Source organism: Brachionichthys hirsutus, chromosome 7 (genome assembly GCF_040956055.1).
Source record: "Brachionichthys hirsutus isolate HB-005 chromosome 7, CSIRO-AGI_Bhir_v1, whole genome shotgun sequence".
Lineage (NCBI taxonomy): Eukaryota > Metazoa > Chordata > Actinopteri > Lophiiformes > Brachionichthyidae > Brachionichthys > Brachionichthys hirsutus.
The window spans coordinates 15,701,306-15,715,062 of NC_090903.1; the positions used below are offsets into that span (position 1 = coordinate 15,701,306).

The 13,757-nt window shown below is 49.7% G+C and overlaps 2 protein-coding genes across 2 annotated transcripts in view; one reads left to right on the forward strand and one right to left on the reverse strand.

The window, feature by feature from the left end:
- The first annotated feature begins 4,235 nt into the window (after positions 1 to 4,235).
- Positions 4,236 to 8,387, forward strand: prph2b (peripherin 2b (retinal degeneration, slow)). Its single transcript, XM_068741324.1, has 3 exons — positions 4,236 to 4,816; positions 6,471 to 6,717; positions 8,187 to 8,387. The coding sequence occupies exons 1-3, from the start codon at positions 4,236 to 4,238 to the stop codon at positions 8,385 to 8,387; spliced, it is 1,029 nt and encodes a 342-aa protein (XP_068597425.1).
- A 1,464-nt stretch (positions 8,388 to 9,851) lies between these two features.
- The window catches only part of ubr2 (ubiquitin protein ligase E3 component n-recognin 2), a 16,287-nt gene continuing 12,381 nt past the window's right edge, over positions 9,852 to 13,757 (reverse strand). Inside the window, 6 exon segments of the mRNA XM_068740973.1 lie at positions 9,852 to 10,647; positions 10,728 to 10,829; positions 10,949 to 11,119; positions 11,206 to 11,340; positions 11,633 to 11,741; positions 11,839 to 11,932. Coding sequence (XP_068597074.1) covers positions 10,506 to 10,647; positions 10,728 to 10,829; positions 10,949 to 11,119; positions 11,206 to 11,340; positions 11,633 to 11,741; positions 11,839 to 11,932 — 753 coding nt within the window. The 3' untranslated portion in view covers positions 9,852 to 10,505.

The following is a 13,757-nucleotide window of genomic DNA, read 5'->3' on the forward strand; positions in this document are numbered from 1 at the left end:
CTGGACACGCAGCCCATCGAGTACGTGGTGAAGTGGGCCGAGGTCGGGTCAAAGTTCACCATCTCCTGCGTGAAGAAGGACGACGAGGCGTCCGACCCGGCGGAGACGGGCGAGGCCTTCTTCGCGCCCTACGAGGAGGTGTTCCCCTGCGAGGTGACGGAGCAGAGCGTGGAGATAAAGACTTACTCCGACGAGGAGGAGGAGCACGGCGAGGAGGTGCTGGTGGAGGCGGGGGGCAGCCAGCTGGACGGCGACTCGGACTCGGACCCGGCCGAGTTCGAGCCGGACGAACGCCAGTACCGCTGCAGCTACTGCGGGAAGAGCTATAGCCACGCCTCCAGCCTGTACCGCCACCAGCAGACTCACACCGGGAAGCACGGCGGCGGCGGTGCGGCGCCGCCCGCCAAGCGGGCGCTGGAGCCGGCGCATCAGGAGGCGCGGTACACCTGCCCCCACTGCGGGATGACCTTCAAAGGCAGCAGGTCGGTAACACGAATCACTAATCTATAGTCGATAGATCTATTGATCTGGAGCTGGTTGGTATCCGGGGGGGGGCGCGGTCTCGGGGGCGGGCCGGTTCTAACCTAACCGGTCCTTTGTCCCCAGGATGCTGGGCAGTCACCTGCGGCTCCACGGGAAGCGGCGGATCCACCCCTGCAACATCTGCGGGAAGGAATTCAACCACAGCTCCAGCTTGTCCCGCCACCGCCTCGTCCACAAGAAGGGCAAGGGCGTCCCCAAGGACGGCGCCAACATGGCCGCCCTGCGTCACTCCGTGAAGCCCGGCGGCAAGAACAAGAGGACCAAGCGGCGGCAGCAGCAGCAGCACGCGGCGGCCGCCGTCATTCAGGGCGGGGACAAGTTCTACGCCTGTCCGCAGTGCGACATGAGCTTCAGGACGTCCACGCAGCTGTCCAAGCACCAGGTGTCCCACGTCAAGGAGCTGCTGGACAGCTACACGCCCGGCAAGGAGAACCTGGGCGAGAGCTCGTCCGACCTGAAGATCCGCCTCAAGCTCTGCTCCCGCGACAAGCCCAACTTCTACACGCTGTGCAAGAAGAACCGGCGCCGCCGCCGGGGGGGGGCACGGGCCGGCAAACGGGGGCCCGCCCTCTCGGACGAGGACGAGGACGAGCTGGCGGGGCGAGGAGGAGGAGGAGGAGGAGGAGCTGGGCGCCACGGCTGCAGCCACTGTGGGAAGAGCTTCAGCCACGCCTCCAGCCTGGCGCGGCACCAGCAGACCCACAGGGGGGCGGGCGGTGGGCGGGGCAAGCTGCAACAGCACCAGAAGCAGCATCACAGCAAGGGCGGACACCCCGCCCCCGCCCCCGCCCCCAAGAACAAGACCTACACCTGCGCTGCCTGCAACAAGACCTTCATGCACTCGTCCAGCTTCTCCCGCCACAAGAAGGCCCACCTGGAGGCGGAGCATCGGGCCGCCGCCGCCGCCACCAAGCGCCGGAAGAGGGTCGTCCTGGATGAGACCGCGCCGCTGGAGTCCGACTCGGAGTGAATGAACCCGACTTGGGACCAGTTCTGTAAAACCCAGGAGGAGTTCTGGACCGGTTCTGGATGGATTCCGGCTCGTTCTTCTGTAGATAGCAGCAGGACATCCATATATGGTCGTAACTGACCTTTAGTTCTTAAGGATGGGATTAGATTTCAAGTGTTGTCCCGCCCCCCCGCCACACCTCCACCTGGACGCCGTTCACCTTCATTCTACCTTTAAAGTACATTTCCTGTCGTCTCCGGGATCTGGACCCGATAGAGTGCAAAGCATTCTGGGAAACTCCTGCAAAGAGTCGAAGGAACGGTGAAAGAAAAGTCACCCGATCGAGGTTTATTCACGACAGAACTAGAGAACGCACAAAGAAATAGAAATAGATCAGTCCCGCCCCCTCTGGGCCCGTCGTCCAATTAACCGAATCTACCAGGAAATGTCACAATATCATACTAAGAAGTATTTTATTAGTGCTAAATATTTATTAGTGAATTCTAAATCGTCTTCAAATAAATTAAAATCAAACCGTTTCCAAAACGTTCACCAGCAAAAGATGCAACACAATTTATTAATAATAAATGTATGTTCATTTAGTTCTGTCGTCAGTAAACCTCAATTCTTTCTTTCCTTTTTGACGCCTGCCCCCCCCCCCCCCCTGGAATCATTTGATTGGCTGAAGTCCTTCTGGACACCGTGCTCATTGGCCGATTGAGTCAACATGTGACACTCAAGCAGATGAACTGATTGGTCAGAGCTGCTGCTTCTCCACGTTCACGTTTGCATGAAAACTATAATCTGCAGCCATATTTGTAGTTTTTCAGGTCTGTGTGTGTGTGTGAGCGTGTTGGAGCAACCTGCAGCGTCTGATAGGGATTTCTCGTTTTAGCGACAGTGGTCGTCATGGAGACCGAACAGGAAACTGCACTACATATTTATAATTTTGGAACAATGTTGTAATATATGAATATAAAGGATATTTAAATGTAAAAAAATAAATAAAAAGGTTCTTCATCATCAGCTTAGTCAACTCCAGCTGGACGACATTTAAAAAGTTAGCTTCCAAATTTAATAAAAAGACCAAAAAATGGATTTAAGTTTTAAAAAAAGTTAGCATTTACTGATCAGTTTGGACTCAGACAAGAACTGATTGTTTTTCTGGAGGATCATTGACGAGCTGAAGCAGCTTGAGACAAAGTCACCTGACCGCCCCCCCCCCCCCCCCGTCTTGTTCGTTTCGTTGCGGCGCACATTCGGAGTCTAACATTTTGCTGTTTTGCTGAGTTGATTTCACGGCGACCCCCCCCTCGGTTCCGGTTCTCCCGCCGTTCTGCGGTGGTTCCATGTCGTGTTGGTTCCTTGAAGCTCCGCCTGCAGGCAGAACGTTCGTTGTTGTATCGTGTTTAGAATAAACCCAGCTGACTGTTCCGTCTTTGTTTTGTAATAAACCTTTAAAACAAATTGTCTCAGAGCTCACCTGAAGGTGTCGTACGGGAGCCCGGAGAGGGCCGGTGGGGGGGTTCTCCAGGTGTGTGGGCACGTTCAGACCTGATGAAGGTAACGGAGATATTATCATGTGTCCCGGGAGGGATGATGATCAATACCTGATCTACTCTGAACTAATAAATAACGCAGCCAGGTTGCAGCATCAGCCCAGCAGGGGGCGTCCTCGCACTTGTCACCAGCTACGAACACCTGAAGAGGTTATTGATTATTTACTAGAGATCTTTAAATGATCTAAATTAGATCAGATTTGTATTCTAGAGCCATCCAGCAGTTCTTCTGGAACCCCGCCAACAAACAGAACCTCAACAAATCCGGAACGGTCCAGTTATTCTGGACTAGATTAGACTAGTCCCTGTACAGTCCTGGCACTGGACTCCCAATTGTTCTGGTTTACAGAAACAACAAGAGCCAATCAGAGCTTGCAGACTCCGCCTCCAATAGACTATTGGATCTAGTGAGACAGTAAACAGGGCTTCCGGATCAGAGGGGCCAAACCTGCTCTAGCTTGCTGCTCCGGAACGGGAAAAGACACAACTACACCTGTAACATACATGAAACCAGAACGAACTATGAGTGTTCACACCAGATCTGAAGCCTCTAGCTCCAGAATTGAGGTCAGGATGGACTCCTGAAAAATGCAGATTTTAGAACGAGCTCTTAGAAATGAGCTCTCAGATCCGGATTTATTGCCCTCGCCTCCCCGTCGGCGAGGGCAATAAAGTTGATTGGTTTGAATGCGAAGCATCTCGTCTGCAGGTTGGAGACCGACACCATGTGATTGGACACTTGTGGATTCTCCTCCGAGTCCAACCTGCTGACAGAGGACAGGTGAGCAGCAGCGAACTCGACCTCTGACGGGACAGAGGAGGAAGCCGCCGATTAGCTTCAAACCAATTAGCAGCAAATCGCGGGATTAGCCGCTGATCTGCTGCTAATGGGATCTGGCCGATGACGGGGGCGGACGGCGACTCGTCCCTCGTCCACATTCACACCTCCGGCACGTCTTTATGAGAGTATTCTTTCGTGGTCTGATGGCGGACCCCTCTGCCCCCCCAGCATTATGGACTGTCCTGGACTGCAGCTCAGCGTTGTGGGTCTGAAAGCAGGAGTTCTGGATGAGCTTCAGAGTCTTCGTGGAAGGGATTAAAACTCGGGCATTTCTTGGACTGCTTCTGCGACGCCTGAGACTTGGTTGCTTCGAGTGGAGCTTCGGTCCCGCTGACGTCTCACAATGCCCTTCATGCCAGTGAAGTTCACCCTGCAGAAGCGGGTGAAGCTCGCTCAGGCTCTGTGGATGCTCTACTGGCTCTCGGTCATCGTGGGCATCTTCATCTTCAGCCTCGGGATCTTCTTCAAGATCGAGCTGAGGAAGAGGAGCGAAGTGATGGACAACAACGAGAGCCATTTAGTGCCCAACCTGCTGATCCTGGTGGGCTTGCTGGCCTGCGGGGTCAACACCTTCGGAGGGAAGGTCTGCCACGACTCCCTGGACCCCATGAAGTTCACCAAGTGGAAGCCGATGCTGAAGCCGTACCTGCTGCTGTGCTGCGGCTTCAACGCGCTGCTGCTGCTCGCCGCCTTGCTCTGCTTCCTCATGCAGTTCGCCGTCTACCTGACGCTGGCCGAGGGCCTGAAGAACAGCATCAAGTTCTACAAGGACACGGACACGCCGGGGCGCTGCTTCATGAAGAGGACTCTGGACACGACGCAGATCGAGTTCCGCTGCTGCGGCAACAACAACTTCAGGGACTGGTTCGAGGTGCAGTGGATCAGCAACCGCTACCTGGACATGAGCAACGACGCCGTCAAAGAGTGAGTGGGGATGCCGAGCACTGCAGCCAATCCATGACTGATGATCAAACTGTTCTGGTGATTGATTGTACTTTGTCACCAAATGACTGCGATGCAGTTCTCGTGTTCTGTGTGCTGCAGGTCTTAGCGACGAACTCTGACCCCTGATTGCCGGTCTTTGTTCCTTCTTTCCAGGAAGGTTCCGGTTTCCTTTCTCTCTCTGATCTAAACTGATTTTTGTCTCGAGGGCTTCAAACCAAATCCACCTTTAGATTGAGGTGACGGAGATGCGTGTTAAAGGGGTCAACGGGGGTAGGTGGACTTGCGCCTCCTTAAGTCTATAATCTGCAAGGATCTGATTCCTGACAACGTTAAACCAACCGCTGAGTGCTCGATTCTCTCACCGGGTGCTGAAACGACTTTTCTGACCCAATTGTTAAAATCAAGACAGCTGATGAGATGTGATCAACGGTCAGCTGACTGTTTGCAGGTCATCGATCCGTCGTGTGATTCGTTGCTGTCTTTCAGTGCTAATGCACTTAAGAGATATTCCTCTCAGATTATTCTGCATCATTAATTATTTGTTTCAAGTCAGTGACCTTCCTCTTCTGAAAGAACGTTTATCATTTCTTATCGTTTGTTAAAGGGATGTTTTCCTTTACGCCAACGACAGTCTGCTGTTTAACCGAGATCTCCTCCAATCTGACTGATCTATACATGTGGACGTTGTTTAGCAACATGATGAATGATGTTTATGTGTTCGTTTAGAAAGATCTCACTATGGAAGATCAAAGAGACACAAAACGACCAGAAACAAACAAAACAGCCGCAAAGAGACACAAAACAACCAGAAACAAACAAAACAGCCGCAAAGACACACAAAACAACCAGAAACAAACAAAACAGCAACAAAGAGACACAAAACGACCAGAAACAAACAAAACAGCCGCAAAGAGACACAAAACAACCAGAAACAAACAAAACAGCAACAAGGAGACACAAAACGACCAGAAACAAACAAAACAGCCACAAAGAGACACAAAACGACCAGGAACAAACAAAACAGCCACAAAGAGACACAAAACGACCAGAAACAAACAAAACAGCCACAAAGAGACACAAAACAACCAGAAACAAACAAAACAGCCACAAAACAACCAGAAACAAACAAAACAGCCACAAAGAGACACAAAACGACCAGGAACAAACAAAACAGCCGCAAAGAGACACAAAACAACCAGGAACAAACAAAACAGCCACAAAGAGACACAAAACAACCAGAAACAAACAAAACAGCTGCAAAGAGACACAAAACAACCAGAAACAAACAAAACAGCAACAAAGAGACACAAAACAACCAGAAACAAACAAAACAGCCACAAAGAGACACAAAACGACCAGAAACAAACAAAACAGCAACAAGGAGACACAAAACAACCAGAAACAAACAAAACAGCCACAAAGAGACACAAAACGACCAGAAACAAACAAAACAGCCACAAAACAACCAGAAACAAACAAAACAGCCACAAAACAACCAGAAACAAATAAAACAACCAGAAACAAACACAAAACAACCAGAAACAAACAAAACAACCACAAAACAAACAAAACAGCCACAAAGAGACACAAAACGAATGAAAATACAAGCATGAAATGTGTCTTTGTCCTGCAGCCGTGTCCTCAGTAACGTGGAGGGGAAGTACCTGATGGACAGCGTCCCGTTCAGCTGCTGTAACCCCGGGTCACCTCGGCCCTGCATCCAGCATCACCTGACCAATAACTCCGCCCACTACGACTACGACCACCGCATCGAGGAGCTCAACATCTGGAGCCGGGGCTGCCACGAGGCCCTCTTCTCCTACTTCAGTGGCATGATGACTAGCATCGGCGTGCTAATCGTCGCTACCATCGCCCTGGAGGTGAGGATCCGCCAACAACACGATGTAAAGGAGCAGGTCAACAGTTAATGAACTCCTCCTCTTCGGTCCCTCCCCGACTCCTTACTGACGCATCCATCAGATTATTAGTTTAGTTCAGTAAAATAAGAGAAAACAATCGGATCATTTCAAATTTATGATATTTATCAAACAGATGAGGAAATGCACGATGACACAAAAGGTCAGTAGAAGAATCATTTCCTGTTACATCACTTCCCCTCAGATGGTTCTCGTGTTGTTATTGGCTAAAATAGAGCCTGGACAGATCTTCTTCTTCTGCGGCGAACTCGAATTATAAATACAATTGAATTATAAATTATTATGATCACAACTCCTGATCGTGCGTGGACGGTGGCAGAATCTGATTGGACAGGAGGATGAAAGGGGCGGGGCTCTCAGTGATGTGTGTGAAGGAAAGCGAGGGGTAACCGCTGCTCTAGATGCGTGAGGACTTTCTCCTCGAAGGATAAATTCTAATCTTAATCTGCTCAATTTGAACGAGATCACGCGACACACCTGCGCCGGTGACCTCAAACGCACCTGGCTGGGATTAGCATTAGTGCCGGAGGAGCTAACAGAAGCGCTGCAGCGGTGGCCATTTTAATTTGTATTATGGGCTCTGAGGTCTGGAACCCGGGTTCGACTCCTTCCACGGAGGCGGAGGCGCATTAACTCATTGAGCGCCAGACGGTTTCAGCTCAGAGTGCAAAAACGGAACCTACCAAATGAAAGCTGAAAGATGAAAGGCTCGTCTTTCATCAGGAACAAAAGCGTCTTCCTGACATCTTTCGTTCCGCGTTATTGGCCGTTGAGGAGAGGCAGATGTTTGGGTGCTAAAAACGTCTTTAGACGTGAATAACACTTAAAGAGTTAATCTGCCCAGCGGCGGTCAGGCTCACCTCGGATCAGGGACTATTCTGGGGGGGGCGGAGTTAATCCACTCCATCAGAAACAGGATGCATTCTGGGAAGATCGAGATGAGGACGGTCCTGAGAGAGAGGAGATTCGTTATGTGGGTCAAAACAACAAGTTTGACCCGAAGCTCGGTGACATGCGATCTAAAGACGGCCTCCTGAACGCAACCTGATTGGCTGCTGCTGCTGGTCTCAGGTCTGCTGTCTTTAATGGACCAATCAGCTATTAGAATATCTGAAGAGCGTTTATTCTCAGACAGTTTGACCAAACCTTGAAAAAATATTTTCTAAGAGCAAACAAATGTTTTTAGATTATGAATTAATAAAGTTTCCTCAGCAGCAAAACACGAAGGTCTAATTTAATGTTTCCGTATCCATGATGTTTGTGTGAATCTTCCTTTAACCTTTTTGTAAAACAAGAAAGAATAAGAGAGAGAAAAAAAATATATATAAAACAAGCTAACTCTATAAGCTTGGTGTGGCCCCCTACTGGTCTGGAGTTCAAACAGTGTGTGTGTGTGTGTGTGCGCGTGTCAGACGGCGGACATGGCGGGCCTGAAGTACCTGACCACGGCTCTGGACACGATGGAGGACCCAGAAAACCCCGAGTGTGAGAGCGAAGGCTGGCTGCTGGAGAAAAGCGTGAAGGAGACGTTCAGCTTGCAGCTCGCCAAGCTGAAGATGCTGGGCAAGTCCAACCAGGTGGAGGAGGGCGGGAACTCACAAGGAACCACCTGAGAGCTCCGCCCACCACAGAGGACTGAGGACTCCCCACCTGCCACAGAAAACAAGGGAGTGAGGGAGGAGGAGGAGAGATCCACACTGTCTTTACATATAGCATCTCTCTCTCTCTCTCACACACACACACACACACACACACACACACACAGTGAATGTTTTCTGTAAATATGTTGATCAGAGTCTATTTTTGAACAGAAGGAACAGAAACTGTAAATAAGACATCTGAGCGCTAAACATAAAAAACACATTTTAAATTGATACATTTTGGTCAAACATTTTTGTTGCTGTGAATGAACGGCTGCTTCATTGTCAGGTGGTTCAGTAAGTATTGATTTAGTATTGATCAGCCCACGATCCAGCGGCTTCTGACTGGACAGGTTGGCATGACTTCTGACAAAAACATTGCTGCAGTGCCACCCCTGACCAGCAGGAGGCAAATACAGAGGTATAGGTATATATATATATATATATATATATACACACATTGTATGCCTCTGTATATACTGTATGTGCATATACCTGCATGTATCTCTATATATATATGTGTATATATCTGTACAAACAAGATCCATACAGGTACATAAAGGTATATACAAGTATATATATATATGTTTATATCGAGGTACATACAGGTAAACACACATATACCTGTATATACACATACATATATACAGTGGTATATACAGGTATATATATATATATATATATATATACAGAAGTATGTACAGGTATATATTTTCCAAAACAATGTAATGTTTCGTTTTTGTCAGTTGAAGAACTGGTAGCATTAATGCTAACATACATTAGCTAACATTAATGCTAACGTAGAACGTGGCGTGTAGAACGTGGCGTGTAGAACCCGCTGCGGGAACGTTCTTCTCCTCCGGTCGTTGGAGTGGAACCGGCTCCAGAGCTAAAGCGGCAGCGACTAAACGGTTTTCTGTTGCGGGTTGTTTGTGTGTTTCTTTGTGATGTTTGTGACGCCGGATGTTACCTGTAGACGTTACCTGTAGATGCTACCGATAAAAAGATCTGACTGACACCAAACCACCCGACTCGTCTTTTACGCGACTCACCGGCGCCGGTTCTGGACACAATACTCTGATACGTGTACACAGTACTACTTACAGAGTGTGTACACCTGGGCGTACACCTGGGCGTACACGGAGAAGTCGGCGACTACCTTTTGTTCTTCTGAGGTTGGCGTTCAGTTGCTCACTAGATGATCAGATTACTGGAGTTAATCAGATCAGAGGAACAGATTAACCGCTGATGTCATCAGAGGGACAGTTGGGGGGCGGGTCCACATCCTTTTAAGGTCACTTCGTTTTAACATGTCATTAAATGATGAAGCTCACATGATGCTATTAGCATGAAGATTCTCCTGACATCACGATGGGACGCCATGTTGGATGTCCCTCATCAGCGCCACCAGGAGGACAAACTGGGAATAGATCACACTGGCGCTTTCCAAGTTTTTATTGTTCTTAAACGATTACAAGAATTCACACATCAATCAGCTGTGATCATTGATGAGTCGATTAGAAAACAAACCAGTAAAGCAACAAACTAATAAATAAATAAATAACTTGATCTGTGTCTGTCAGTAAACAGGAAGTGACGTCACAGTATAATGTTAAAACAGACCCCAACCAATAAACTGATCGGATGTCAGCCTTCCATTCGACTGATATGTTGTCAAGCTGATCAACGATGCTTGTTGGTGAAGTGCATTCTGGGAAAATGACATCACACTTTGGTAAACGCACCTGCCGTTTGTGGGCAGCCTCATTTTCCCATCATGCTGAGCGAGTTCCAAGATTAAGCATGTGACCCGTCAAACCGTGGTGGCGTCTGGTGGGCGGGGCTAATCTTCAGTTCAAATAATCTTCCACAACTAAAAATAGAATCTGAAGAGAAACTAAGAAACAACCAAAACATTGGTGAAAGGGGGTGGAGTCAGCTTGATTGCCTCTCTCTGGTAGGCTGAAACAACAATAGTCCTGAAAAATCCCTGAAAGCTGATTGGAGCTTGGTGCTTGGCTGCAGGAAGCTGATTGGGTGAGAGAAAGGCGTTGTAAAAAGGAGGCTGGGCCAAACAGTCAGCGGCGAACATCACAGGTGCTGCCAGTCGATCGCCACGAGCGTCTGATTGGCCTCCTGGGCGTGACCTATGACCTCAGCGATGCCGTGTTGATGCCACTGGCGCTCAATCTTCCTGTATCGCTCAGTGCACAGGTGGAGTGGGTTCCCCCGCCTGCAGACACGCACAGGTAAAGAGCGTGTGAGACAGCACTCACCTGACCTGTGTGTGCGTGTGCGTGCGTTAACACCTACTTGAGACCCTGGTCAGTCTCTCCATAGTCGTCCAGGTATGGAGGAGGATAAAAACAGCCCTTTGTTTTACCTGCAACAAACAACACCTGACTCTCTCTGACTCTGCACACACGCGCGCGCACACACACACACACACACACACACACACACACACACACACTCAGTAAAGCGACATTGTGAGTGTGCAGGTGTCTGTGATGAATGCAGCTCAGGTGTGTTACCTGAGGAAGAGGCCGAGGCCGGCTCCGCAGGTGAAGGTGTGGGCGGTGCAGGCGCCCACGTCCTCGCCGTCCACCTCCGTCTGACAGCAGTAGCTCTGGGAACACAGCATGGAGCCACAAACGAGACACAGAGTCGGCGCTCGAGACTTATCTCCACCCGACCGGGGACACCTGCACAGGTAGGACACACACAACACCAACACGCTACTTCCTGCCTCCATTTTCTGTGTGTCAAACGTCTGTCCGTGACGACTGACGTGAAGCTGGACGCCTGGTTGATCAGGATGCTGTAATCCTCTGGAAGATCAATCAGTCGGTTCGATTCTCTGGGGAACCTGACGATAACTCCGCCCCCCTGCAGCGTCCGTCTCACACCTGGATGACAGCACCACCTGTAAGCACACACGCGTTGACTCAGCACAACGTCACATCTCATCTGCGTCGATGAATAGTGTGTTACTTGCGTGTGTGTTACCTGTGTGTGAGTGTGTGTTACCTGTGTGTGCGTGTTACCTGCGTGTGTGTTACCTGTGTGTGAGTGTGTGTTACCTGCGTGTGTGTTACCTGTGTGTGAGTGTGTGTTACCTGCGTGTGAGTGTGTGTTACCTGTGTGAGTGTGTGTTACCTGCGTGTGAGTGTGTGTTACCTGTGTGCGAGTGTGTTACCTGTGCGAGTGTGTTTTACCTGTGTATGAGTGGATCTAGCAGTGTGTGTTGACTCTGGTGGAGCTGCAACAGGTTGGAGGGAAGACTGAGGTAATTACACAGCGCCTCCCACTGACCAGGACCTGCAACTACACGCACACACACTAAATAAACAAACATTTGGCCACAACATTTTTGAAGCATCATTGTATGAATGTGTATGTGTGTGTGTGTGTGTGTCATTACTCAGCAGGTCAGCAGGTGGCGCCGTAGAGTTCAGGTAATGGAAAAAGAGGGCGGCTGATCGGAGGAACGGCAGAATCCCAACTTTAATACATGTCTACAGTAATCCGTCGTGATTGGTCTAATATGTGAATGGAGGTGTACGATACACGCTGTAAACCTGCGGAAGGAAAGTCAACTGGAGTCAAACTGGTTTCACACCGACAGATTTAAACATAAACTGGATCCAAATGCTCTAGTGGTTATGATGGTTCTAGTGGTTCTAATGGTTCTAGTGGTTCTGATGGTTCTAGTGGTTCTGATGGTTCTAGTGGTTCTGATGGTTCTAATGTTCTGATGGTTCTAGTGGTTCTAATATTTCTAGTGGTTCTGATGGTTCTAGTGGTTCTGATGGTTCTAGTGGTTCTGATGGTTCTAATATTTCTAGTGGTTCTGATGGTTCTAGTGGTTCTGATGGTTCTAATATTTCTAGTGGTTCTGATGGTTCTAGTGGTTCTGATGGTTCTAATATTTCTAGTGGTTCTGATGGTTCTAATATCTAATGGTTCTGATGGTTCTAGTGGTTCTGATGGTTCTAATATTTCTAGTGGTTCTGATGGTTCTAATATTTCTAGTGGTTCTGATGGTTCTAATATTTCTAATGGTTCTGATGGTTCTGATGGTTCTAGTGGTTCCGATATTTCTAGTGGTTCTGATGGTTCTAGTGGTTCTGATGGTTCTAATGGTTCTGATGGTTCTAGTGGTTCTAATATTTCTAATGGTTCTGATGGTTCTAATATTTCTAGTGGTTCTGATGGTTCTGGTGGTTCTGATGGTTCTAGTGGTTCTAATGGTTCTGATGGTTCTAGTGGTTCTAATATTTCTAATGGTTCTGATGGTTCTAATATTTCTAGTGGTTCTGATGGTTCTGGTGGTTCTGATGGTTCTAGTGGGTGTGAGACTCACCAGCAGGTGAAACATGTCCATGTCCAGGATACACGGAGGGTCTCCAGCGTCGGAGTCTGGAAGCAGCGCTACGACACACACACACGCACACACACACACACACTCAATACAAACATGCACATCGCAGCATCACTGTGTGTGTGTGTGTGTGTGTGTGTGTGTGTGTGTACCTGTGAACAATCGGATGAAGTGTGTGTGTGTTGTTGCTACTGGAGCTGAAGTCCAACACGCTGAACTGAACCTGGTGAGAGAACTCAGACAGTCGTCCTGGAACACACACACACACACACGCACACGCACACGCACACGCACATCAGAACCCCATCGCTCTGCCCCTCCTGTCCAATGAGAGGGCTGGTCTCCCTTAATTAGTTGCATTACCTGTCGGCAAGGTAAACTTCCAAACAGCGGCTTGTTCTCATCCATCAGAAAACGCTCTGCAAAGAGAGACAGCATTAACACGACCTCTGACCCGAGAGGGCGTACTGGTCGGGGGGGGGGGGGGGTACCTATAGTCTGGATGGTGCCCTGTGACCTCGGGGGGGGTACCTATAGTCTGGGTGGTGCCCTGTGACCTCGGGGGGGGGGGGGGGTGCGTACCTATAGTCTGGATGGTGCCCTGTGACCTCGGGGGGGGGGGGGGGGGGTACCTATAGTCTGGGTGGTGCCCTGTGACCTCGGGGGGGGGGGGGGGGGTACCTATAGTCTGGGTGGTGCCCGGTGACCTCGGGGGGGGGGGGGGGGTACCTATAGTCTGGGTGGTGCCCTGTGACCTGGGGGGGGGTACCTATAGTCTGGATGGTGCCCTGTGACCTGGGGGGGGGGGTGTACCTATAGTCTGGGTGGTGCCCGGTGACCTCGGGGGGGACCTATAGTCTGGATGGTGCCCTGTGACCTGGGGGGGGGTACCTATAGTCTGGATGGTGCCCTGTGACCTCGGGGGGGGGGTACCTATAGTCTGGATGGTGCCCTGTGAC

Coding starts and splice junctions, on each gene's coding strand:
- prph2b (XM_068741324.1), top strand. CDS start 4,236: ATGCCCTTCATGCCAGTGAAGTTCACCCTGCAGAAGCGGGTGAAGCTC. Junction 4,817..6,470: donor AGCAACGACGCCGTCAAAGA/GTGAGTGGGGAT, acceptor TTTGTCCTGCAG/CCGTGTCCTCAGTAACGTGG. Junction 6,718..8,186: donor TCGCTACCATCGCCCTGGAG/GTGAGGATCCGC, acceptor TGCGCGTGTCAG/ACGGCGGACATGGCGGGCCT.